The 25,710-nt window shown below is 47.5% G+C and overlaps 1 protein-coding gene across 4 annotated transcripts in view; it reads left to right on the top strand.

The window, feature by feature from the left end:
- DENND1A (DENN domain containing 1A) overlaps positions 1 to 25,710 on the top strand; it is a 284,733-nt gene that overhangs the window by 242,406 nt on the left and 16,617 nt on the right. For 2 of the 4 annotated variants that reach the window (XM_019541012.1, XM_019541014.1), the window contains exons 20-21: positions 16,891 to 16,950; positions 21,539 to 21,627. In XM_019541012.1, coding sequence (XP_019396557.1) covers positions 16,891 to 16,950; positions 21,539 to 21,627 — 149 coding nt within the window. The remainder of the gene's footprint in view (positions 1 to 16,890; positions 16,951 to 21,538; positions 21,628 to 25,710) is intronic. The other 2 variants (XM_019541015.1, XM_019541013.1) reach the window with 1 other exon arrangement.

Here is a 25,710-nt window from a genome sequence, read left to right as displayed (position 1 = left end):
CCACTGCAGCGCGAGAGCCTACCAACAGCAGCGAGATGCCTTAATTGAGACATGCTGTCAAAGTGACAAACACATTTGCATACAGTCTATTTATTTTCGTTGGAAAGGTCTGCAGTCTGCTGTTGGTTGAACATTCTTAATCAGCTCGCTGTAAGTGAGCCGGCAGCTAGCTGTCCTATGCTAGGTGCTTCTCTTCATTACATGACAGATTAGCTAAAGGGGGATGGGCTAGGGAGCCAGCAGCAACCTTTAATTTTAACTCATTATATCTCATCCTATTGTAAGTTGGGTTCTCGTATTTCCTGGTCGGGTTTTGTGTCCGTAGTAGCATTTATTAAATTGAAAAACACAAGCAAAGCATCCTAAGAAGGATAGATATTAACTGCTCGATTGCTTAGTTCAGTTTTTATATATATATATATATATAACTGCATTCAGCTTTGTAGCACAGTGATTTTTTTTAAAACAGGCTCATCTGGCTTTGTGGCTCTCGGTCATGCCTTGGGGGGCAGTGGTGGGAGAGATGTTTAGTTTGGGTGGAGCTTCCACTTACAATGCTGATTTCTGCTCCTGTAAATGCTCAGAGGTTGTGGGAGTGCCGTTGGGTGGGCATCAGACAGTACCCAGCAATTCTGCCTCATAAAGCGTGGCCTGTAACCTGGGTAAGGCCCCGGCACTACAGCAGTGCTTTAAAACAAAACATTAATGAGAAAAATATTCCACGAGGCAAGGCAAGTTGGGGTAACCGATTGCAGCCCGTCCTCCCCTTCTACCTTGCATGGCTTTTCCATGTGCTTCTTTGATCTTCACCCCAGGTCACTTGGGTAAAAGGAGGAAGGAGCTGATGTGCATGAGGTCAGACAGCTATCTACTGTGCAGCTCTGGCAATGGCTATACAGTTTTTGGCCAGGGGGGTTCAAGAGAAATGATTCTAGAAACCAGCAGGTACATTTGAGAAGCTGCAGTTTTACCTGACTCCTTCAGCTAATGAAGACCATGTGATGGAAGATGCCCTGCTGCAGAAAACTTTCTCTGCCAAAGGCTTGTTTCTGCTACTGCACAAGTCTTTGTTGCTTGCTTTCTTCTGCACCCTGAATACAACTTACTTGACTGCAGCATACAGTCCAGTGTGGGTGGTGTCCACCGTTGCCTTGCTGTTGGGTTGCTCGCTGCACTTGGCGCTGGGGTTATGCTGGCCACGAGCCTCAATGCCCGCACGCACCTAGCACAGCCTGTGAAGCAGAGCTGATCGAGCTGTGTGCTAAGTGCAGCTTTTCTTTCCATTCCCAAGCCCTTGCTGTCCATGCAGAAGGCACAGGTTTGTCATTCACCTGCTTGGCTCATTTACAGGATAAACACTGCCAAGTGACAGAAAGACCTGTGCACTTTTTGATTGGTGTTTTGTGACTTATCTTGTCAGCTCAGATTGGGTACTGTGGCCTGTTCTCCACACGTGGCTCTATACACACAGCTGTGGTTGAACACAGAGTTGGAGTCAGTGTGGATGTGCAGTGATACAGGGCATGAATATTGGTGAAAGCCTCTGATGTGAGGCTGATGCAAAACAAAATTTCAGTTTTCTTCTTTGTGCTGGGGCAGTCATGCCTGCAGAAGTACCATTTCTTTCTCACTTGTTCGTAGCTCTCATCTTTTTACATTCCAGACAGAGCAGGAGGGTGGCTATCTGAATCCAAACGTTCCTGTAGTGGTTTTCAGATTCTGAATCTGCATTAGTGCTGCTTGAGTTGTGTGCTTTTGCTAGAGGTTTCAGCTTCCATCTCCAGTCTATTATTGATGGAGGAGCTGTAGTGATGAGGGCACCGCGTAGAGCATAGTGTTAAACAGCCCCAGGGCTCTGCCACTTTGCAATTTTCATAATTGATTGATCTGCAGATAAATTAAAGTCTACGTTTCCATTTTGATTGATTTCAGAAGCTATGTAGTATAAGGAGCCAATAATCTTTCTCCACCCCAGATCCACACACTCATTTGTAAATTATCGTCATGCTACGAACAGAAAACTCTAACGCAAACCATGTCAAGAAAAGAATGCTGCAGCCACTTACTGTAGCATTCAGGATCTGAGAGAGAGCATTACATATATCCTTTTTTCATTTGCCCAGACAGAACCATTTCTAGGTCTCATGCACGTATTTGAATAGGTCCTGTATTTATAGATAGATGTTACAACCAAAACGGGGAGGGTGAATCTGACATCTCTCAGTATTGTGGCAGAAGCAGCCAAAAATGTGAGTAAGTGTAGTCTGACCTCCTTGATCTCTGACGTGTAGACGGATCTTGGCATGAACAAAGGAACCATTTTGTTCACATCGGAAGGTCCCTCTATTCAGACTCTAGAAAGGTGTGCAGGTTTTACCTAGGTTCTGATTATACGAATCTGCCCAACCAAAAGCTGTTCAGTTTAGTGGATAAAATGTCTATTTTATATTTCAAAGTTGCCGAGAGTCACCTGCTTTGAAGAGAAATGTAACTTTTCCATTCTGTTTCTCAATCAACACGATCTCTGATTAGCTACAATGTGTCTGAAGCAAAAGAAAAGAGGAGCCCGAATAAAGCTTCACTTGTAAAAACTTGTAAAAAAAGACGTGCCCATCTATGCAGAGGTGCAAGATGTGCAAAGCAAATTGCATGCGAAAAGGTTTGGATAGATCACTGGCCAAAATGTGGAAGTGCAGCTATTTTGGCTTCTGCCCCAGCCCACGGTAACTAGCCACGTCCTCAGAAGGCAAGTCTTTCGTCCTATGTTGCAAATGAACTTTATGGAACAGCCACGTACAATGACCAACCTTTCACCGCCCTCCTTCAGACCGGATCAGAGCTGCTCTTCTGCCCTTTTCCACCACTCGTCCCGGATGCACAGTGGGCGTTCTCTGGCCCTGAGCCTCATCTGGCACCCAGTGCTGAGTGACTGCGTTTCAGGGGTATGGGCCTGCTGAAGCCATTAGGTCAGCAAGCTGGTGTGGTGGTTCGCTGGACTTCTGTCTCTGAACATTTGAGCTCCAACACTTCGTCAGAGTGTGGCTGAGTTGGGGATTGAACCCAGATCATTTTTTGTCCCAGTGTGTGCTGTGCAAGACCCTCTTTTCTTCCCTGGTATGCATCCTTTAGCCTCTTGGATTGTGTTAACCTTTAATAACCCAACTGCAAAAGGAGAGCTTACAATTTTATGGCCCAGTTGGCTGTTCTGGGGCAATAAACCCCGTGTCGACTAAGTGGCAACCATACTACAACATAAGGTTCAGTGAAGTTAAAAATGAGAAGAAATGAGATTCAGGACATTTTCACAAGCACTCAGGAAAAAATCAGAATTGATAATGGATGCATTGTTTTCTGAATGTGTTTGGCGGTTACCTTTTTAGTGACTCTTCTATTTTCAGAGAAAAAAGAACAAGTGAAAATGTCCCAGCCAGCGACCAGAGGAAACTTGGTGTATATCTGGAATCACAAATATTTCTTACATGCTTATTGCTAGGATCCTGCTTGGTAATTCCAGTATAGCTGGCTGACACAAGCTTGACTTCAGTTGGAGATAGATTTGCTCAAATCCAGTAAGCCTAGGCAGAAAGCAGACTCGCTTACCCGCAAACCTTGGCAGACCCTGCTCAGCTCCCGGCACCCTCCACCTCTTCAGCTCTTGCTTCTCGGAGGTCTGGCCTGCCGAGTCCCATGCTCCAAGCTGTGCGCCTTCTTCAGTCCTGTTCGTCCATGCCTGTTTATCGAGCACCTCCTCCTAGCCTGGAGGTGCCATTCGCGTCATTAAGAAATATCCCTTGACATCAAAAAGGAACGATGCTTTCCTTCTTGATGCTGATGAGCTTCTTGGTTTCCTGGCTGCAGTGCTGGTGGTTTGGGCACACTTGCACACCAGAGGTAACGAGACTTATGCTGCTCCTGCTTTTTGGTGCTAAGGTTGTTCCACAGCCTTGGTCGCTGCAAGCATGGGAACATGGCATGGGTGCCCTGTCTGAAGTAGCCCCTCAAAGCACCTCAGAACAAAAGCAGGGTATTTTGTGATGTACATCTGTGTGACCTAAGAGGGGCCCCACAGACCTGGTTTGCTGAAGCGTGCATGGTTTTCATAGTTGGCTCCAGGTAACGAGAGAGACGTGTCAGTGGTGAAGATGCTCTGAGATCGCTGCAGCCACGAGATTCGTTCTGAATTATTTGTAAGAAACACTTGGCATCTCTCTGGCCTCCTGTGTTGACTTTTAAGTGAGCAACAGGCCTTTATCATTCCTCCAAGTGTGTTTAACTCTGCAGTATGTAGAGGCTCTTATGCCTAAAGAAGAAAGGAGGATGTGGAGGCATCTTAGAGGTTCCTTTCCCTACAGCGAGGTGCTGTTCAGCCACCATGCCACCGGCTTCATGGCTGTTGTTGTGATAAATGCTCTGAAGGATCTTCCCCTCCAGCGTCCCCAGCAGCACAACCAGGAGGAAGCAAGCTGTATGCTTTAAATGTTGCTAAATTGTTGAGATCTTGTCTGCTCTGGTGGGTCCATTAAGAGGTGATTGTCACAATTCAGTATTTCTCTGCTGTTCTTCGTGCTGGCATGTGGCGCAGTACAGAAGGTTGAGCGTACCAGATATAATAGGACCAAGTTCATGGGCCAGTACAGTCAGTGTCCAGCATTCATAGAGCTGCAGGCACTTTCTTCAAGGATCAGTGTATTTTCCACTGCAGAACTGACTTTTTCTAAAGCTGCTTTGTGCAGAAGCATGTCTGTGCCAGTGTAGCTGGAGTCTTGGGCCAGGTCTTCCACTTAGCTGTTGTGAAGAGCTTCTTTCAGAAACCTTTCTGGTTCCTAGAGTTCTCTCTGATAGCGTGTCTTTTATTCAAGGACCAGATGCCCTGTGGGGCTATTACCCGAGTCCTGCACTCAAACCAGTCGCCTGGATCTAGATGGAGTAGGTCCCCGGGGGGCTAGCCCCAGCTCCCTGAAAGAGCCACGCCACCTCTGAGCAAGTGGCTGACTGGCAGTGGTCACATGGCGGGCAGTGCAGCAGGTACATTACAGTCCAGATCAGCCCAAGCTGCTGTGCAGGTGAGTGGTCTAAGCAAACCATTGGCTGCTGGAGAAGTCTTTGGCCCATCTCTGGTCATGCATCTTTCCACGAGAAGCAAACTTTATTGGCAAGACTACTTGGTTCTGCTGCTGTCCGTGACTAGACTGTTTTCTTGTCCAGCAGGATGTGTTTAATTTCTGCTGTCCGGGAGTGTGTTTCTTCTTCTTTCCAAAGGATGAAAATGAACAGAATGCAAAGGACTGTCCTGAGCACCTGTGTATTTAAGAGATTCGGTTCAGGAGTCGAACTAAGTGGAACAGATATTTTGGGGAACCAAAATGAGCTGACTTTCAGGACCAGTGGAACAAATGGAAAGTGCGTATGCATTACTAAAGCAGCAAATCTGTAAATCTGATGAGGGCTTCCGGCTTCTCCAGACCGCTCTTCCACGGTGGACTCATTGACAATTAAACTTTCGCAGGGCTCGGCACAGGCATGGAAACTTCCAGCTTGTTCGTTGTTCTGATTGTTTAGTCAAAGGCAGCGCGCCGGCATCTTTGCTGCCCTGCGTACGGCCTGCCTCTGGAGGTGCAGAGCGAGCGCTGCTATGGTGGCAGGGATGCCTTCTTCAAGCAGATTAAACAGCATTAGGAGGTCAGGGTGGAAAAAAAGCCCAAGCCAGCTACATTCCAGAAATGCAAAATGGGATCAGTAAGGCGAGGGGCTAGCTGAGAGAGGGATTATCTCCAGTGTAAAGGAGATCAAGTGAGGAAGGGACGAAGGCTGCTTTGCCAGACCATGTGACTCCCTTCACACCCAGGTGCATTGGAACAATAGCAGATTCCCCCTGAATCTCAGCAGGGTTTGTATTGCATTGAGGTAGAAATCAAAGGGGAAAGGGGAAAACAAGTTCACTTTCTAGCGGTTGTGCCATTGTAACTGCGGTTACAAAAGCCAGGCTCCTGTGTCCTCCCTCCCCCATGCCACTCCCAGCATCTCTAATGGGATAGGCATCTTCATTAGGGAAGCATGCTTACATACCCCTCCCCCCAGTGAGGGGCAAGCTGGGGGGGGGGGTCTTCTCTCCTTTGTTGCCAGCAAAGCGTTGGCTCCCTTCTCTCTGCCTGTCTTATGGGTTTACTACAAGTACAAGACTAGCCCTTTAAAATTGTTCCTGCCCTGAAGGAAAGGAAATCCTTTGTCTAGCAAGGACTCAGTGGAAATTGCCTTATAGGAGAGGAGACTGTAAAAGGGTCAAGACGACCTGTTGGCCCAGAAATGCTGTGTCTGCTGTGGACTCTGAGAGTGTTTTCAGAAGCTGCCGTTCATGGGTAAAAGAATGAAGACGTCATTGCACGTGGGGGAAATTAGCCTTTCCAAAGCATGAGATTTGCTGGAGCGACAATCCAAAGGCAGGAATTAGCTAACTTAAATGGCTCATGCTCTTGTCATTCATGTAGATATTTGACAAGTGAGACCTGGCTCTCTCCTTAGGAAGATGTGCACCACCTGCGGCGCATACCCAAAGGTTACTGCCTCTCCTACATGCCACTGCCAATGTTTTCTAATGAGGACCCAGACAGCGATGTCTCTCCATGGCTGCTACCCCAGCTCAGTGTGCACGTAGCTCATATTCCATAGGAGCTCGGGCTTTGGGTGTTGTGACGCACACGCAATGGCTCCGGTCCTGCCTGCAGATCAGGATGCATCAGCAGAGGCACCTGTCTGCTAAAAATCATATTCTGGATCAGGGCCTGCATGATTTGCCAGATGCTCTGTCATTGCAAACGCTTTAAACAAAGCTGATCTACAGGGGTGTGTACAAGTCAAATGCCATAACATGTGGACCGGCATGTATGGAGAAAACACGAGCGGAGCAGACCTCCTAGGGCTTTGTGACAGGCTGCAGCAACTGTAACGTGTCTGCAGCATCTCCTTGTTCGGCCTGTTGCACCAAGGATCCCATAAATAACTTGTAGAGAGTATCTTGGTATATCATGACTGGCATATGGAAGCATAACCTTGCGTTATAAATAATACATATATATAAAATAAATACATCACTGCATGCAAGGGTAACCAAATCACCTAGATTGACAACCCGAGAAGAGCTCAGAGGGTCTCATGGATGACTTGCTTAGTCTGTCAACGCACATCAGCATCCAGAAGTTTCTTATGAGCAACTGATCAAGTGGATACAAGCAGTTAGGCCAGAACTGTCTGAATTGACCTCTAGGCCCCTGGATTAAACTGGAAGATTAAAAGGGGAGTATGTGAAACATAACATGCAATTCTTTTAACTGCTAAGCCCACTGTGATGGCTTGTTTGGCCGGCTGTACTTGGATTTGCCTTTCAGAGCGAGGCCTGATTAGCACAGAACAGAATAGTTGCAAAACACCGTGCTGCACATTTAGAAGCAGTGTAATTCTGCGTTTGTGTAGAGGGATATTCACTAATCATACAGACTTCCCCAGCAAATGCTGGAGCCAAGCCAGGCAGGTAGCTGCTGCTGATTTCAGAACTCTTTAAATGAGGCCTGCCTATTTCAGGCAACCCACCTGCAAGACAGAAATGGCTTTTAAAATATAATAAAGTATGTGGCTATCTTCTGACATTCATTTTAAATCAGCTGGGTTGGGTGGATTTCCTAGATTTGAATTCTGATACCAGACCCAGAGACACTCATGAGAAGCTGACAAAATGACCAGTTTAAAAAAAAAAAAAAGTACGTGCAGGCACACACACACCCACACACATACACACTCGCACACAAATAGTGTGGCTTTATTCTTTATTTTTAATACCACGTTGCTGGATTTTCCAGTATTTTAAATGAAAAATATATGCAGTTAGCTCTGCGCTGACAGTGTCCTTGAGGATTTGACAGTGAGATTTTCCAGCAGTTGCTCTTCGTTAGAATCCTGGTGGTGTCTAATAAGGCAGTCGAACTGCTGGCACCTTCGCTTCTTGTTTGTTCTCCGAGGGCTCAGGGGCTGCTGCAGTAAGCACATCGACCAGGGCTGATCATTACAAGGGCGTACGCCACCATGAATAAAAATGTCACACGTTTTCCCATCTCACAGCGGTACAAAATGTCAGTCCTGTCAAACAGACATTGCAGGTAGCAGTGAGCAGTCAGTACAAATTGGGAAGCCGAATATTCCCCCAGCTTTCTGATATTCTTCATTTGAAGCAGAAGAAAAACAGTTGTTAACCTATTAGCTGTGATTTTAAACTCTGCTGAGGCAGTGGATGGGGGAGACTTTTACACACGGGGCTAAATATATTCCAGGGGTCCAGGAACTGTCAGATGGTTCTCTCCCCATGTGCTCCCCAACACGAACGGCGGGGGAGGCCGGTACCCTCCCGTGGAACGTGTCTTACTTTGGCAGAGGTGCTTTGGAGCTCATGGAAACTTTTCATCAACTGCCTGCATCAAAACCTCTTCCTGGGCCCTACCTGTGCACAGGGCTTTGAAAAGCACCTTGCTGTTTAGTTGCTGATCTTCATTAAAAAAGGTAGGATGTTTTCTCTCTTAGCCCAGCACCCCATCTCGCTTGCCGCCATTTGACATGGGGGCTTGTTGGTGCACTCCATTCCCGTTTAGTACAAGTGGAAGTTTTATAGACATTAGTAGCGCGAGCTTTAAGGACAATGTAGCACTTAATGTTGAAGGACTGCCGCATCGGCTGTCCCCTGGACGTTAGACTTGCCCTGGTGCTGTGACTGTACCTGTGCACCCACACAGTTGTTCCTGCAGGATCAGCTCTGTGATCTGCTACATGCGGGAATCGGATTGCATGCAGGCTGTGGGGTGCAGGGTCCTGACTGTAACATTCAGAACTGGACTAAGAGGCGAGGGGATGTGGCAAACCGGAAGGGAGGAGTTCTCCACTGGTTTGCTCCCATTTCCGCAGTAACTGAATAACACCCAGGCGTACGTTAATGCAGTGACGCAAATGTAAATCTCTTCTGCAAGGCGTTGGTGGCCAGAGCAGGTTGTGTGAGGGAGACTGGGCAGGGGCATGAAAGCAGGGGGAAACTTCAAGACACAACCCAGCTACAAACAGGGCTGAAAATGCCAAGGGTAAGCAGTCTGGCTTGAACGTTCAGCTGCCTGGAAGGGCTGCATCTCTGCACACGCACAATACCACTGATAGATGGGAACAACCTGAGCACGCTGTACATGAGGAATTCCCCTGGTTTGTTCTGTGGGCACCTGTTGCCCATTGGGGAGAGTGGTGCCTGCTCTGTAGCTGCCTTCTGCAGGGTTTTAAAGCACCTGGCACTTGAGTGCAGCATCGGAGGAGTTTCCCTTCTGCTGGGAGCATTGTGCCTAGGGGTTAACTGCATGGTGCACTTCCAACAGTGACTGGCCAGAGTCCTGAGTCACCTTATCAGCAGCTGCTTTTTGCACAGTGTCAACTTTTCCATCACTGGAGCTAGCTGCATGGAGAGTAATCAGAAGTCTTGACAAGCCTTCAAACCACAAATGCCACTATGAATTAACCACTCCACTGCAAAATACTCCTCCTCCAACAGCCTCAAGAAATCTCTGCTTCTCTGGGGCACGCACCGAGAATGTCTGTCTGCTCCGCGCTCGGCTCACTGACAAGGCAGCACACCCCAGCCTTCCCCTCTCCGGCTAACTGCAGCATGCAGTGGGTGGGATGTGGCTGAACACGAAGTGGGGTTAGCATTTAAAATGCCCATTTTTTTCGGAAGGGAATTGGCTTGAAATTATAACACAGCGTACAAGTAGTGTGAACAGTGCTTCTGGGCAGTTTCATTCCCGATGCTGCCCCAAAGCAGGTGGATGAGAGGAAGATGGCTGAGGAACTACAGTTGGCCAGACCATCTCCCGTGGCAGGCTGCCTCAGCCCCTGCCCAGGGATCCTGCTCTGGTGGTGGGAGTTGCTTCTGTAAATCTGTCACTGGCGAGTACCTTGGAGTCCTTCGAGTCGGGCTCTGTCTCGCAATCCATAGTGTGGCACGTTGTGTGCTAGAACATGGAAATGTGGGAGAAACGTCCAGGGTTTCTGACTCCCCTCTCCCCTGCACCTAGCTCCAGTCATGGGAAAGTGAGTGTGCTGTGCAAGCAGTGGCCAAGCCTGGAGCACAAGGCAGAGGTGATTTGGGACCCTGGCAGGTGGGTCATTTTGGAGGTGTACCAGGAGATGAGGTATGCACATCAGTCAGCACACTAATTGGTGACCCCATGCTCCATGTTGAAGGAGGTGGTGAGGGGTTACAGACATGTACAAGGCTTTCATTTTCCCATCCCATCCTCCATTTCTTTGTTATGCAGCAAGAGCTGCCTGCCTAGAAACTGTAAGCCGGGGAAGGTTCTCTGTCCGTTTTATTAAGCTATTAAGAGAGTCTGATTGTGACACGCTTGTCTCCCTCATCACACCTGCAGAAAGTCAGGAGACCTCACCTTTTGTTTGCTCTCTTTCCCCCTTCGCTAGTTGAGTGTCTCACTCTGCCTTCCCAACCTCCCAGCCCAGCTGAAGGAACGGGGACCCCCCTTCCAACACGGAGATTATTATCACCAGGCCCAGCAGGGCTCTGTTCTAAGTATTCCAGACGTCTGCATTAAAAATGCATGTTGTAGAGTGTATCCTGTATGTGTGTCATCCTGACTGCTGAGCCATGCATGGGGAGTATGCAGAAAGTGGTGTGGGTATGGCTCGGAGATCGGACCTCTAACACAGCAGCTGCCTTGGAGAGTCCACCTGCTTTCTCGCCAGGATCCTTTTAGGTATGGCATGTTTTCAGTATGATTCTCTTCTCCCTCTTCGAATATTCAGGTGGTGTTTGGCATATTCTTCCAAACACAGTCTACTGGATCCATCTTACGGGATGGAATGGTTTATCCCCCTGTTTCTAATGGTTTTTAAAACATATTAGCAGTTTCCCAAACCATCCTGAATTTTTGTGACGGCCGAAGATGCTCGCGTGGGGAATTCTTTTCTGGAATCCATTAAAAGGCCCCTTACTCCTTTGATCGTGAGCAGAAACATCCTACCACATGTGCCAATGAAACAAAATTCTTTTGACTACAGTTATACACTGCCTTTGTCCATTGCTTTTTTCTAGCTGCACTTGTTGCTGCAAGTGAAATAACACCTCTAATTTACTGATAAAGGGTCTGTTTTGAATACCATTTTTAAAGAAATAACTACTGTATCTCAACACACATTCACAGTTAGTTTGAAATAATATTCTGTTCACCAGCTGTTACTTCACACATTGAAAATGATCTTTTTTGTAAACTTTTCCCCAGTGTAAAAAATTAAATAGCTCTACTGTGAAAATTCCATGGAGTTACTGGAGTGGCCTGCTGATCCGCTGGGCTTTCAGTATGTGTGCTGTATGTTGTAGAAATTTCCAAGATTTATTTTCAGGCAACTCATGGCTTAAAATCACTTGTCTGATAATTAGTAAAACAATGCCAGCTATGCAGTCATAAAATTGGTTTTCTGTAAATTTGCTTTGTGTCTTGTCACTTCAGAAGTGTTTGGAACAACACAATTAAGAAAATATCCAGAGTAAAAAGGTATGTTGGTAAATAGCGATGAGTAAGAATGTGCTAATTTAGACATTTTTTTCCCTTCATAGAAAAGGCTTTACAGTGTACGCGTTCAGGAACATGCCTAGTACAGTAATTTAGCTGCTTTCAGCAATGCAGCCATGCACTGCGTTGTACCCATTCATCCATACAGCACAGGTAATTAAGTTGATATTCCAACACAGCTTCCCCTACTGACCTTTTGGAAACAATGTGTTTTGCTGCATCAACAAATTAACTTCAAATCAAATGCTGTTCTAGTAAATATGATCTTCATGCAGTATGAATATACTTACTTATCCCATCTTGGTGACAGATACAAACATCAACATTAAAAATGGGGCTCTGGCAAAGGGCAAATAACTGTTATCTTCTTGTAGACCTCCATGTCATTTACTTTTCAGTGCCCTTTGCATGTTCTTTTTGTGTTGTGCTTCACAACATTGATTTAGCCATAGCAGCTACTCATCAGTGTGAAGCCAGAGGAAACCAGGCTTCTGCAGATAGGTGGGCTTGCTGTGTCCACTCAGCAGTGAGCAGAGAGGAAATCGAGGCTTATTGGGGCTCGGAAATGCTGTAGGGGGTGGATGGGTAGGATGGCATCTCCGCCTGCGAGCCACTTTTCCAGCAGCCCCTTGGTGCAGGAGATGAGCTGGGGATCCATGGCCAAGCCAGGCTCTCACCATGGCAGTGTGCTCAGGGAATCCTACTGCAGAGCTGAAGGAGAGCAGGAGCCCTGGAACATGGTGTGACATTTTCCTAAGGTGTCGTCTTTCTTTCTCTGAACACTATTAAGTGCATAATAGGGGGGAAGGGGGAGGTGGGACAGCCCCATCACATGAACTGCTGCAAGTAGGCAGGGTATGTCTTTAGCAGAGGTACTTTTAAAGAAGTAGTTTAGCACTGGTGTAGATGATCTCGTAGTCCTCGTCTCTTAGATATGCACAAAATAGGCAGCAGCTACTTGTGGTCTCTGAAGTCAGAAGCAGCCCCGCATTGAATGAGCTGAAACAGTTATCACAACAAATCACCAGCTAGAACAAAACTTGATAAATTAGCCACATTGAGAAGATGGACAGTCGCCTTCCTCTGCAGGACCTCTCACAGAGCCATCATTCCTGCAGGCTTCATGCTGCACAGGGCCTGGACTCTGCCAGGTGGAGAGGCCACAGCGGAGGAAGGCCCTTCCCAGAGCTGTGCCTCCTTTTGTTTATCCCACCATTAGCTGTCCTTTTTACACAGACCTGCACATAAGCAAGGCCCTCATGTCAGTCGTAAATTGGTGCGCTGTGCTTATGAACCAAAGTGCACTCTCAGGCTTTGCATCTTGCATACTTGTGCAGTAATTTTTCTGACTTGGTCTGGGCCTGGTGGTTTGCTCTCCCTTCCTCTACCCCGGTCCCTGTGTGTTTGAATTTCAGTTTGATCTCTTCTACACAAATATATATGGTAATTTCCATTTTCACTTGCATGGGTTTCTTGCTCATCTCATGGAACAAAAACGATACTTGCACAAAATGTGCATTGGCTTGTTTCAAATCCAACCTTGTTCTAGCCCCAGGCAAACCGCAGCATCCAGGGTACCTCCCATGATCTGGGGAAAAGAGCTAACCTCCTCCCCTCCCCCAGGCACTGCTTTCCAAGGACCATCCTTGACCAAAGAGTATCTGGCTGAGCCTCTGTTTGGTGCTGCAGCTTTGTGGGAATTACAGAGCATCAGGGCAGGGGTCTCTCTGCTCCAGTATCCTGTCACTGAGACCAGTACCCTCAGTTCCAGAAGAGGTGCAAGACCCTAGGCACAGGCAGAGGGCTAAACACCCCAGGGAAAATCTCATCCTAAGCCCGATCCGGGGAGCAGCTCAGCCCCAGGTGATGTATGGCAAGCCGAGTTGGATGCTCACTAGTCCACTGGTACTGGAGATGTGCTGTGCTTTCTATAGTCCAGCTCCTGCCAGCGAGCCTCAACTCTGGCTCGGAGGCCCTCATAACAGTAAGATTCCTTCACCCGTCCTGTCAGCTGGAATGACATTTTTGTGACTGCTCATGAGGAAACGGGGCAGTGATTAGTTCCCACTGGCTGATCTATAGTTATCAGATGGCAATGGGGTTTGATGATGAAGTCATCCTTGGTGGAGTTGCAACAGTGGCTCAAGGTGGCCCTGATTCATTGTGTGCATCGTATGAATAGCAGGAAAGGAGCACTAAAGCATGCAGTGAGTGCAAAGATAGGGTGTAGAAAAGCAGCAGTAGGAAGGAATGCTTGCACCGAGGAAAAAGTATGCTAAGGAAGGAAAGAAATGCTGGAAGCTGTGCAGATAGTGGGCAAAACAGTACTTGGAGCTTACGACTAATGTGATGTCAGAAAGCCAGTGTGAGCTGCCGGACAGAGACCGATCACACACTTTATAATCCCTGAAAAGAGCAGGCCTCAGGGGTCCTCGGGAAATGGATCTTGTCAGCTTATGATTGGCATGAATCTCAAGGCGTCTGATGCTTTGTCTGCAAGCCCCGGCTCCGGGAGTCGAGTGTTCTGTGGGAATCTCGGCCCTCGTCGTTACTGAAGAAGGCTGAGGACGTGAGCGAGTTTGCTCCAATGGCTCGGAGACCAGAAGACAAGTGAAAAATGAAACGAAATTTATGATATTTTTGAATCTCATGATTTCAGAGCTGATCTCGTAACTTTGGAGGTCGGACTCCTGATTTTTGAGCAACTGGAGTTGACGGTAGTGAGACGACACTCAGTGACATGACGGGGGGAGAGCCGAATGATTTCTGGAAGCAGGCAGCAATGAGAAATGACACGGGGCGATATCCCCTCTCTCCCTGGCACTGCTGCCGTAGGATGTTCCTAATGTGCCTGCTCCTCAGCGCGTCTCCCTTCAGTGCCTTCTCCGCGCCCGCTGTGATTTGTGTATGGCGAGTCCACTGCGAGCATTAGCAACACTGCAGGGAAAGCCACGCTAATAATGGTGCCTCTGAATGAAAGGATAGATTTCAGACTTTACCACGGGGCTTATACCCTGCTTCCATTACCTTTGCCTTCACTTGGCTACCAGGTGATGATGATATTAGCGGGTAATTAGTAAATCTTCCCCCACGTTCTCCCAGGCAAGTATTTCTTGCCAAGTGAGTAATAAAGGCAGGTAAGTAAAGTCCCGTTGTCCGTGTCCTTGTGATGGCTGTGATCAATGTATCGATCATCTCCGTGGGTGGTAATCCTCAGACACTGCGTGGTCTCTCTCGCTGCGTCTCTGTAGGTGCTGCCTTTGTCGTTCTTGGAAGCTTTAACAATTTTAATGCTAGCTAGCACTATTGATGCCCTCATCCTATAGTATTTATTTCCCAAAATTGCCTGGATTTTGCTTGTACAGGGTAATCCAGGTCTAAACCAGAAAGGCTTTCTATAATAGGCGACAGCAGTAAAGAGAAGTAGACAACAGAGTGAATGGATCCTGAAGACATGATAGTATTAATATCTACGGCAAACGTTACCTCCTGTTTTATTGATTTAGTTTTTTACTTTTGTAATAAGAAATATGAACCCAAATGTGCTGAAATTTAAAATAGTTGTAGCAAATGAAATTAGCAGCCTACCAAAACCCTCCTGACCATCACATCAGGCAAGTCCCCAAATTAATATTCCACCTCAGTAATTCTGATGTGCACGCTAGTTTAAGGTTTCCAGACAAATAAAAAGTGAATTGTATCTGTGGGAGGCATGCAGAAATACAGGCATAGAAAATAATTGAAAGCAATATAAAGAGAATACTGTAGTCATCACAGACTGCGGCTCCTCGGTGAGCCGTACAGAATCTAACTAACAAAGGTAGTAAAAGATGTGCATGTGACTGGGAAAGTACAAGCTGCACAAGGCCTGAGACTACCGCACGTCGTAAAGATGAGCATCCCATGCTGCTTAAAGGAAGTAAAATGGCTTTAAGTCGGTGCTCCCGCACCCAAGCAGATGGGAAGGGCACGTGGACAGGAGAACCAGGCTAGTCCCTGGCAGGGCAAGAGTAATATGAGGCAGAGGAAGAAAGCGGTGCATGGTACTAGGGGAAGCCATGTGAATTTGCAGCCATATCATTTCTCACGTGCGAATCTTTGTGCCCAGGCTGGCTTTTGTTGGAAGCTGCTAAGAAAGGAGCTGCGTGGACTGCCGCAGGCATCAGTCTCCAAGCGCCAACTTCTTTCTTAGCACGGTGACCTGAGCCTTGAGGGTGGGGTGCCAGGCTGAGAGTGGGGTGCACTAGCAAATCTCCCTTCCCCCCAGAAGCACCTGCCTCTCTTGGACTCGTGAGGGAGGGCAGCAAACCTGGAAGCGAAAGCCAAGAGATGCAAAATAATTGTTTAAGGAAAAACAGAACAAGGCTAGAGCAGGAGTAAGTGGCCAGAGGAGTGTGTGAAAATGGTTTGAAAGAGGGTGGCTTGCAGGTTGTCACAGCAAAGGTCAGTGCAGCGGAGTCAGGAACTACTGGAAGATGGTGATGGAAACTTGCTCTTCACCAAAATGCACTGCTCTGCATAGGCCTGCTTTTCCCACTTCCTGGACATTTATCTCTTCTCCCTCCAGCTGACCAAAACCTTGTGTCCGTGGATTGCACAGTCGATAGTACCCCGATGCAGTTCCAGTTAACCCTCCAGCAGGCATGTGTAGAAATCCCTATGTCCACTGTGTCACGGGCCTGTCTCCATTTGTCTGAGACGTGTGCATCTAGCTGGCCACAGGAAGGATGCTCTCTCAGCCCTGCTCCTGTGCACACTCGGCAGGCTTGCATCTAGAGCCAGATCCAGCAAAGCACTTCCTTGTGTGTTCAGCTTTAAGCCCATGAAGTGTCTAGTCAACTTGACCTGCTCTTCTAATGGGTGTCAATGCCTCATCAGGCCAGAGCCTCAGCCAGGAGCTTTAAAGCCCTTTCAGAAGTTTAGGGGAAATAAAAAAATACAGTAGCCTTCTCCAGGCTTTTCTCCTCTGGTCTCTGGAAGTCTTCTGGAGTGCTTGAGATGTGCTGCTTATGATGCAGCCTGATTATCCTTGCTGTGTCAGTCCATGCTGGATGCTCTGGTCTGGTCCAGTGGATCCTGCCCAGGGCAGGCAGGGCCCCCTTCCCAGGACCGCTCTGTTTCATTGTGTTTGTTGCAGTGGGGTGTCATGGCATATAGAAGGTGTTGGTGCTGCTCCAGGTGAGTATGACGGTGATTGAAGCACGTGCTGTTGCCACAAATCAAAGGTGTTTTTGTGTGAGTGACTGTTTATTGCTGTCCTGTTGACAACGTTTCCACTTTGATACAGCAAGAAAGACTCCGTCCGCCTCGGCCACCTCCTCCAAAGATACAGCGCTCGTCTAGGCCCGTGAGTAGTTGGTAGTTTTGCCTCACTGCCGCAGCTTAACACTGCCTGAATTGCTCTCTCAGTAGCGTTACTAAATCCTGGTAGTTTGGACTGTTGAATCTTGCAAAAAAAGCAGCAGGGGAATTATGCTCCTAAACTCCCTTCCTCTCTGCTGCGGCACAGCCTTGGGACCTGCATTGTACTTGCTTTTCTTTGACAAGTTCTGCACCTGTAGGTCAGTTCTGCAGGTAGCTGATACTGCTGTTGTGTGACTGTTTTTACTCTGGTGGTGATTATTTAAACCAAAAATCCTGCTAGGCTGACTTAAGTTTTTAGCCAGTGAGCTTTTGAAGACTTGCACTGAATTCATAAATATGAAAGGAAGCAAAAATCTGGCACTAGGATATTTATTCTCCCCAGGTCTTGCTTTAAATGAAATTGGGGCTGTTAATTCCCCCCTCCCCCCAGCATAGGTGAATGAATAGGTCTAAAGAAAAGGAAATCTCGATCTGGGCAGTAGTGCCTTAATACCACATTGTGACTTGCAGAAAGTGTGCATAATGTTCATTTAAAATGCTAGCTGGAGATCCATTTAATTATATATAGAATAAAAAATTGCAGGCACCAACATCTTGGGAAAAGCAAGTGCCTCGTTTACGGAAGCACTACACAAAACCAGTGTTGAGTGTGGCACCTGCATTAGGCAAGGCACTGTCATGTGAGCACTTTTCTATTTTAAACACTGACTCGGAGCCATACTGTTGCATATTAACGATGCCAGATGCCTTTAAAAATGGGGACCAGGCTAGATCAGCAGCAGTAACTGTTATTTACCAAAGGAAAGAAGTTGGTGGCAGTTCAAGCTGACAGTTGTTTCTGCAACAAACCCAGAGGGTATTTAATTCCATTTAGGATTTCTGCCCAGTGAGCAGAATTTCATCAGAAGGCAACTGCTGTCTTACTTGCTTCCTTCCCCGTGCAACACAACAGCAAGTTTTCAAATCTAGTCTTGCTAAAACTTGGTAAAGGCGTTTGGTCTGTGATGCGCAGGCACTTGAGGGGGGCATTCACTTTAACCTTCGGTGCATGTTCCTAAGTTGGATGTAGATAGCATGGATTTTCCCCTTTTTAACTCTGGGTGTGTAGCTTAACACCGTCCTTGTTATGGATTTCTGCCTTTCTCCCTGTATAAAAGGTAGCGCTAACTACGCTTCTGTGCATCCTTGACTGTAATTGATGTGGGAGACCCTCCAGGATATGTTACGTGGGAAACAAACTTTTGCCTTGTTCTCTCTCGCACCAGCAGTTCCCCGTGGCTCTGCACGTCCCCCTTGCTCAGCTCTTGGCAGGTGCAGCCCCATCGGGGCACCCGGGGATTTCCGTGGACACAATGTTACCGAACAGTATTACTCCAGTTTGAGCAGTTGATGCATCAAAGCAGATCTTGCCAAGGCTGCTTAATCTCTCAGCTGTAGTACATTAGTAGTCCTCAGTATGATGTGTTTGTGTCAACTGTCTTTGCTCCCAACGTGATTGATAAAAGGTTGGAAATGTAAACACTGTAGTAATAAAAGCTCCTGTTGTATTCAGCTGCCTGTACAAACAAGTGCAACTGGAACGCTGCATTCGTGAGGAGGGAAACGGCGAGAGCTAGACACAGTTCAAACTGCTCCAAAAGTGTAGGGCTTTAGACCTTTTTGTTGCCAAAAATAGGCTTAGCTACAGCATGTGTGACTTGTACTTCATATCTGCGTGTACTCAGAAGGACTTAGAGCTGCTGTCACGGAGGTTTGAGTGACGCGTGTCCGAAGGAACTATCCTAATCGGTCTTGGCAAATTTATAGATTTGATTTGTTTCTTTATCACCGGTTGTTTGATAACTTTTTGCACAGAATTTCCCCCCCCCCCCTCCATGTCTTAGGCCACTTTTGCAAAGGTGGGTATCCAAGAGCAATGTGTTCGCACTTCACAGCAAAGTCAGGATGGAAACGCTGGGGTGTCTGAGTCCCGCAGGCCTGTCTGCTGCCAGGGCACATGAGGCACTTTGAAGCATGTGCCGTCACTAAGTGGAATCTGCTGGGCAGCAGCGTTCACAGCGTGCATCATTGCTGATTATTTAAAATAAAAACAGAGTAACGGGAAACTTAGCAAATGTGCTTCTAGTGTCCCACCGTTTCAGAGATGAATAGGACGTCCTGAAGAAAGTATCAGCGCTGTTGATAGCAAGTTAAGGAGCCCTGGGCTGGAATGAAATGTGCTTCAATTCAAGAAAAGCAGTTAAAATATGTTAATAATGGAAGAGGTGGGCAGGAGGATTGCCTTGTGCATGCAGTCCTTCTGCCTTGGTTGTTTGCCCTTTCTCTCTCACATACAGGCTCACATCATCAGACTTGCAAGGCAGTTTTGCATTCAATACACACTTTAACCCTGCCTGTTTGGATATACAAGGCTTGAAATCCTGTTAGGAATTGGCTTGTTTCCTGACTTCCTTGCAGTCCCCCAAGAACAGTGCTCTAAATCCTTCTTAGCATTTCTCCCCAGACGCTGCTGGTCTGATCTGGTAGCGCTAGTGGAGCCATCCAAAGTTCCCTGCCCCCTCCCCGGAGTACCACCCAAAAGGTGAAAGTGTTCACAGCACGATGACAAGCCAGCTTTACGCATCATCTTCCAGCTCAGGCTTAATTAAACAGTTTTCTTTCTTCCTTTCTCTCTCTCCCTCTCTCTCTCCCCCGGTGTCCCTCTTGCTTCTCTCTCTCTTTCTTTCTCTCTCTCCCTCTCTCTCTCTCTGTGTTTTATCATCCCTAATGAAGCAGTCTTCTCCATCGATCCTGCTGATTGCCAGCCCATTCCTTTTGTTTGTTGGCACTGAGCCATTCAGCCGCACTCTGACAGCTCAGCTCGTCTAATTAGCTCTGTTGTTCTTTTCCCCATGTTTCACCACGTTGCAAGTTCACTCGAAGTTGCCACAAACTTAATCCTTCCATTCCTGCCATAAATTCACATTCTTAAGCTGTCTTTATTGTAGAGAGGAGCAGCCTTGTGTGGGGACTGATCTTGGAGACCTTAACATCTGACCTTTCTATAAACCTGGTTTGTTTGTTTTTTCCCAAGGAACAGTGGCAATCCGTCTCTGTAAATTTCTCCATCATTTCTGCTGTGCGCTGTCTCCTTTGAAATGAAAATTCAAGATGATAACCCTGCTATTATCTTCTGCATGTTGGTGTGTAGCATGGAAACCCGGTCCACAGAATTCGGTGGCTTTTCCCTGGTGTGGAAATTGGGTCCTTTCTTCTCCCACAGCCATGCAAAGGCAGGGGGAAGCCCTTGTCTCACCACAGACGCATTCACCAGTGGTGCAGGGTTCAAGTCCTAGTCCTAAAGAGTGGTCTTTACTGTGCGCGGGCCCGGGGAGGGGGACAGGAGTGGAGTCATGTCCCTTAGTTTGTTTGGGGTCGTTGGGGTTCGTGTTGAAAGTGGCATTAGGCTACATCAGCAGTAGGACGTTTTTCTTGCAGGCTGTTCTTCCACCCCAAAAGCTAGAGACCTGATCTGCCCAGGGTGGCCGTGACCTGGCAGAGGCTTTGCTCCCTTGAGTACTGTCGTGGACTTCCCCAGCATTGCTCATGGGAGCATAGGCAGCATTGGCGTGATCATGGTCTGCAACTTGTGTGTCCTCTTCGGTGCCTTGAAGCAGTGCCGGCAAAAATAAATTAAAAATAAAAGCCTGGTTGCCAACATCAGAGATGATGGATAGGCAACTTCAGAAGAGACTGGTAGAAACGGTATGCCATCTACCTGCACAAAAACTTCAGAACTGAAGACAACCGGATGAAATGCACACGCGGCGCATTAGTGGAAACATACCTAACAATGTTTTCCATTTAGGTGATGAAAGGAATCAAACCTTTATGGTGTTCTGTAAATTAATAATGCTTTTCACGCTTTCACATCTCTTTGAGTTCCCCATTTCTTTCACTGTTCACTTACGCAGAAGCGATTGCTTTAGAAGTTGGTTTGTTACAAACAGGCAAACAAAAGGAACATGGTGTTGGAGTTAAAGCCTGGTTTCCAGTATAATGCACAGCAAAATACAGACTTTCCCATACCCGTTGTAGCAATTAACTCTTTGGGTGGATTATACAGTTAGGGTCCTCGATCAGAAGCCCTGCTGTTTGCAGACATCAGTCGCGAAGAAACTGAACTTTATCCATGTCTAGTCCCTCTCAGCCCGTTGCTTGATGGACTCCCCCAGTTATTCATAGTTTCAGGATGAGCCCACACTAAGAAAAGCATTTACATGCTGTCTGCTGCTTTAAAAAAAATTAAACGAGCCATTTCAGCCTTTAGCCCAGACATTTAAAATAATCTGTGCATTTGCCCAAGTGCCATTACTTAAGACTCCCTTGGTGATATGGGTCACTGTGGTTCTGTTTAACATGGATACAATTATAGCTTTATTGTACCACCGAGATGAACAGATTTGCAGGAGAAATTCTGCATGGAGGTATTTAAGGCAGCAGTGGAGGGGCTTTGCAGGTTTTATGTAAATTGTGCCTCATTGTTGTTGCTTGCTCAGGTATTTGATATGTCTTCACTGTGTGTGCAATAGGTTCGGCCTCCGAGACCTCACGTTGTTAAGAGACCGAAGAGCAACATCGCCGTGGAAGGACGCAGGACTTCCGTTTCTAGTCCAGAACAGTACGTATTCTTTCCGCCTGCATTACTCCTATGTCCAGGTCTGGGGCTGGCCTGAAAAAGGAAAGAAGGTTTTGCAAAATTTCAAAAACAGCTTTAATTAGGAAACAGAAAACAGAATTGATTTTGGAAAGTTGTTTTTTTTTTTTGTGCAACATTTTAGAGGGGTAGAGAGGTGAATGGAAACTCAGAGTATCACCATGCTGTGGCCTCAGTTATTCCAAAACACTTTTTTCTTAAAAATTGTTTTGTGCAATTTTTCAGTTGAGAAAAGGGTTTTTTTAATTTGTAAAAGAAATGTTTTTTGAATGAAGATTTTTTACTGGCTCAACTTAGAGCTACTGCCGCTGACACACGAAGGCACGGCACCGGGACGGTTCTCTAGCGAGGGCATAAAGGGTCTCGGTTTCTGTTCAGTGGGTTGGAGTCTCCCTGTCACCAGAAGCTCCAGAGATAGTTTGGCCTCCCTTGTTTAGTATTAAAATGTTATCATCTCTTTAGAACAGATTAAAAAGTGAGTGAGTTTGGGAGTTTTCAATGCGCTCTGACAATCGTACATACTGCTGATGCACGGGCTTCCTGGGTTTTGTTCCTCTCACAAATGCACTCTGTTCTGTTCTCCCAGAGACGGTTTTTTCTGTATTTCTCAACAAACACTAAGGAAATAAAAGGACGTTGTTGTAAGGAGGGTTTTCCATTTCGAATGCAGCCTTAGCTAGAGTCAAACAATAGGCCATCAAGTGGGAAGTTAAAATGAACGTCCTTCCTTACAGGCGCAAGTGAAGAACACTTGCTGCATTACTGCATGTCGCAGCATTGTCCAGCACTTGATTTGGAACAAGTGATTTGATGTTTAAGTATTTACACCTCTGCAGTTCCCTTTGTTTCCTTACCAAAGTCCAGCCATGGTTTGCTGCATCCTTGGGGCTTGAATAAGTAGGTTACCCTCTCTCACTTCAGAACTTGGGAAGCTGTGAGCTGGGCATGCTGCCAAGGGCCATTGATCTTAGACAGAAAAAGGTGTCTTGGAAATGCTGCTAGTGTCAGGACGGAGTTGTTTGGCCCTCCCCAGGGGACCCTTGGCCAGCAAGACAAGAACAGCAGCACCAGAGGAAATGCAAGTTGTCCGAACCAAACTTACAAGAAGATTTAATTGGTATTTCTTGCGCATGAAGCATCTTTGGTTCTGCCCTTGAAAAGTGGGCTTCCTTTCCATTTCTGAGGTATCCTGTATTTATTCAGCTGTAAGGCTTTCCTTAGCACTCGGCTCCGAATGCCGTGCAGATAATCGTATTGCCTCCTTATGTTCAGTCTGTGTGATTTTTGGGCTCGGAGCTGCGGTGGTTTGTCATCTCCGAGGTGAAACACATTAGTATGCTAGATGGCAAGGTGCTTTCAAATCTGAACCAATTCAATGAACTTGGGTCCTGCAGTTTCATTTGAATTTTGGCTGTTGAGCGAGCGAGTGTTACCTCACATTATCTGCTTGGTTAACTTTTCCTAACCATGTCAAAGCGGGGAGATGCTTAGTTCTTAAGAGTCGGCTTGAAAAGAACCGCTCAGGACCATCCGATGAGTCGTACAGTGGGATTTGATTGCCCTCTTGTGGAGGAGATTGCAAGCCAGGGCTCCCCTGCGTTCACGTGAAGGCTGTCCCCGCACAAAGACTGCCATCCTCGGTTTAATTCAAGGAAATGTATCCCATTAACGTGATGGTTTTTGAACTTTTGTGTGGCAAATAGGCCTGGAGTAAGCGAAAGGAACCAACAGATAACCACCATGTGTGTTCTGCAGGTAGGCTGATGTCTCTCTTGGATCTAAAGCTTCCCGGCGTTACACAGTTTAACTTGTTTTTGAGGTTTCTATTCCCTTCCTGTTGCAACAGGACTGGGGAGGTTTGGCTTATAAACAGTGCTATATAGTAATGCCAGTGAGTTAGTTCAGGTCCTTCTTGCAAACAATTAGTTATCCCTAGCAATTAACTCGTTTAGCTAGAACTGTCTCACAGAATACAAGCAATATCGATGAATATTTGCAGCCATAAATGGACTTAATGTTCAGGAGTTTCCCCTGATAGAGAACTTAATTGTCAGGTATTTCCTTGCAAGGTTTTTCTACATCTGAAGTGACCAATGGTGAGGAAAAAGTAGCAGCTCCTAATACCGGTGACATTCGTTGTGCGGTGCCAGTTTTTTTTTCTGCATCTCTTCCTGAGCTGTCCCGTCTTCCTTGTTTCTCCCAATCCAAATGCCATGTCACAACAGCAGTTGGATGTGTTTTTATTCTCTCCTGTCATCAACTTCAGCTGGCAGGACAAACTTCAGCAAACACAAAAACCTCCAGCCAGGCAATTGCGCAATATTGTAATAACCCTGCAAAGTCTCGAAGAGAAGCGCGCCGGCGCCGGGGGAAGCAGGGGAAACGGAAGAGGGGCAGGTGCATCCTGGTTCAGACTGAAATCTGCGCCGGAGAATTCGGTCCGGGAGGCCACTGGGCAAGATCGCCAGGCCCTGGGGATTAGCTGTATTCACTACCAGAAATTGTGCATCTTCTGTTGTTAAAAGAAAGCTAATGTAAATGGCTTGAGTCTTGGAAGTGCAGTTGGGCGGGTGTCTTCGAATAGGTGGGGACTCACTAACCCCGACCTCTCCCCCTTTACCCAGAGCAGGGGTTTAATACGTGGTGAGACATCCTGTAGGCTGCCAGCACCGGCAGGGGGAACTCCCTTTCCTGGCCCAGCAGCTTCTGCTGGGGGTCTCCATCAGTGTCCTGAATAGTGAACAGGCGGTAAATACAATGTACAAGTGACACCCAGTCGGTAGACATTGCAGACCCCAGTCAGGGCAGGGGGACAGTGACAGTTGGACCCAGCTGGGTTAGCCCTGTGAGTGGATCTTAGCAAAAAGAGCGTGGCTTTAAAAGAGGTGAAGAGGATTGATCGTGGGGCAGGCTGGGCTTTAATGGGGATCTGTTAAATAGGTAGAGGCAAACGCCCTCTTTAAATGCTTTGGACCTGGCTGTCCTGTTGTCACCCAGCGAGCACATGCTGGCAGCGATGTTTACCTTGCCTGCCTGCCCTTCACTGCTTGTCAGCTTCCAGGTGAGTGTGCAGCCTGTCGGTCGCAGCCAGCGACCCTTGGGTGCTACAGTAATGCCACAAGTGCCCACTGAACGCAGCGTGCCGCCGCCGAGCCTGCGCGTGGTTTCAGCAGCAAGGCTTGGTGTCTAGCATGGTGCAATAAGCCGGCCCCAAACACAGAGGAATCCTGGTAGCCCAGACCTCTGGCACAGCCAGTGGTCTGCTTTCCCCTTGGCCTGAAACCTGCCTCCCTCCAAGGGTTTATTCTGCTTCTCCTCTGTTTGGCGCACGCGCGGTCTGTGACGCTTTCATGAGCCTGACGTGCAAGCGAGCCTCCCTCGAACCGTGTGCAGAGAACTGCACCTGCACCCCTGCCCTTCATGCTTGTTTGTTAGCCCCAGTGACGGCTCTCGGGTCCAGTCCGTTCATCCACTGGGCCATTTCTAGTCCTTGTAGCTTCCCCTCTGTCGAGCGAGCCGTGCTAGGGGTGGAAAGGCAGGCACCGGGATGGGGAGCAGTCATCTTCCTGTGGGTTTTCCCTGCCAAATAAACTTTTATTGCCATTATTATAACTTCATAAGGGCTGCCAGTGCCCTGGCAGTAGTATATTGTCTTGCTACCCACGGGGAAAGTTGGTACTGCGCATTCCCCCGCCTGCATCTCTGCTGCAATGCAATCAAAGCGGAGAGCCCAAAGTAAATAGCTGTGAAGGTGGGTGGCAGACCTGTTGGGGGCAGGGGCGGGCAGGAATGCTCTTCCGAAAGTCAGCTGGACCGGCACTTCTGCTTGGTTGCAGTAATTCCCCAGCACGGGATTTCCCAGACGGTGGGTTTTCTCAGATGCGGAAGAGCTCTGCAGGGTGGAGCTTGTCGTCATTAGGAGGCTTCTGTGCTGACTTGGGTTCTGAATGCCTCCGCTCAGGCTGAAAGGGACGGTCCCCGTGCCGGACGGCTGATTTGGACTCCGCCTGCCGGCAGACGGAGGCAGGGTCTCCCCGGGCATTGTGG

The sequence above is a fragment of the Crocodylus porosus genome, unplaced genomic scaffold, assembly GCF_001723895.1.
Source record: "Crocodylus porosus isolate Cpor-Errol unplaced genomic scaffold, CroPor_comp1, whole genome shotgun sequence".
In the NCBI taxonomy this organism is placed as follows: domain Eukaryota; kingdom Metazoa; phylum Chordata; order Crocodylia; family Crocodylidae; genus Crocodylus; species Crocodylus porosus.
Note: the sequence above shows the minus strand (reverse complement) of the source record. Positions and strands in the feature narration are given on the sequence as shown.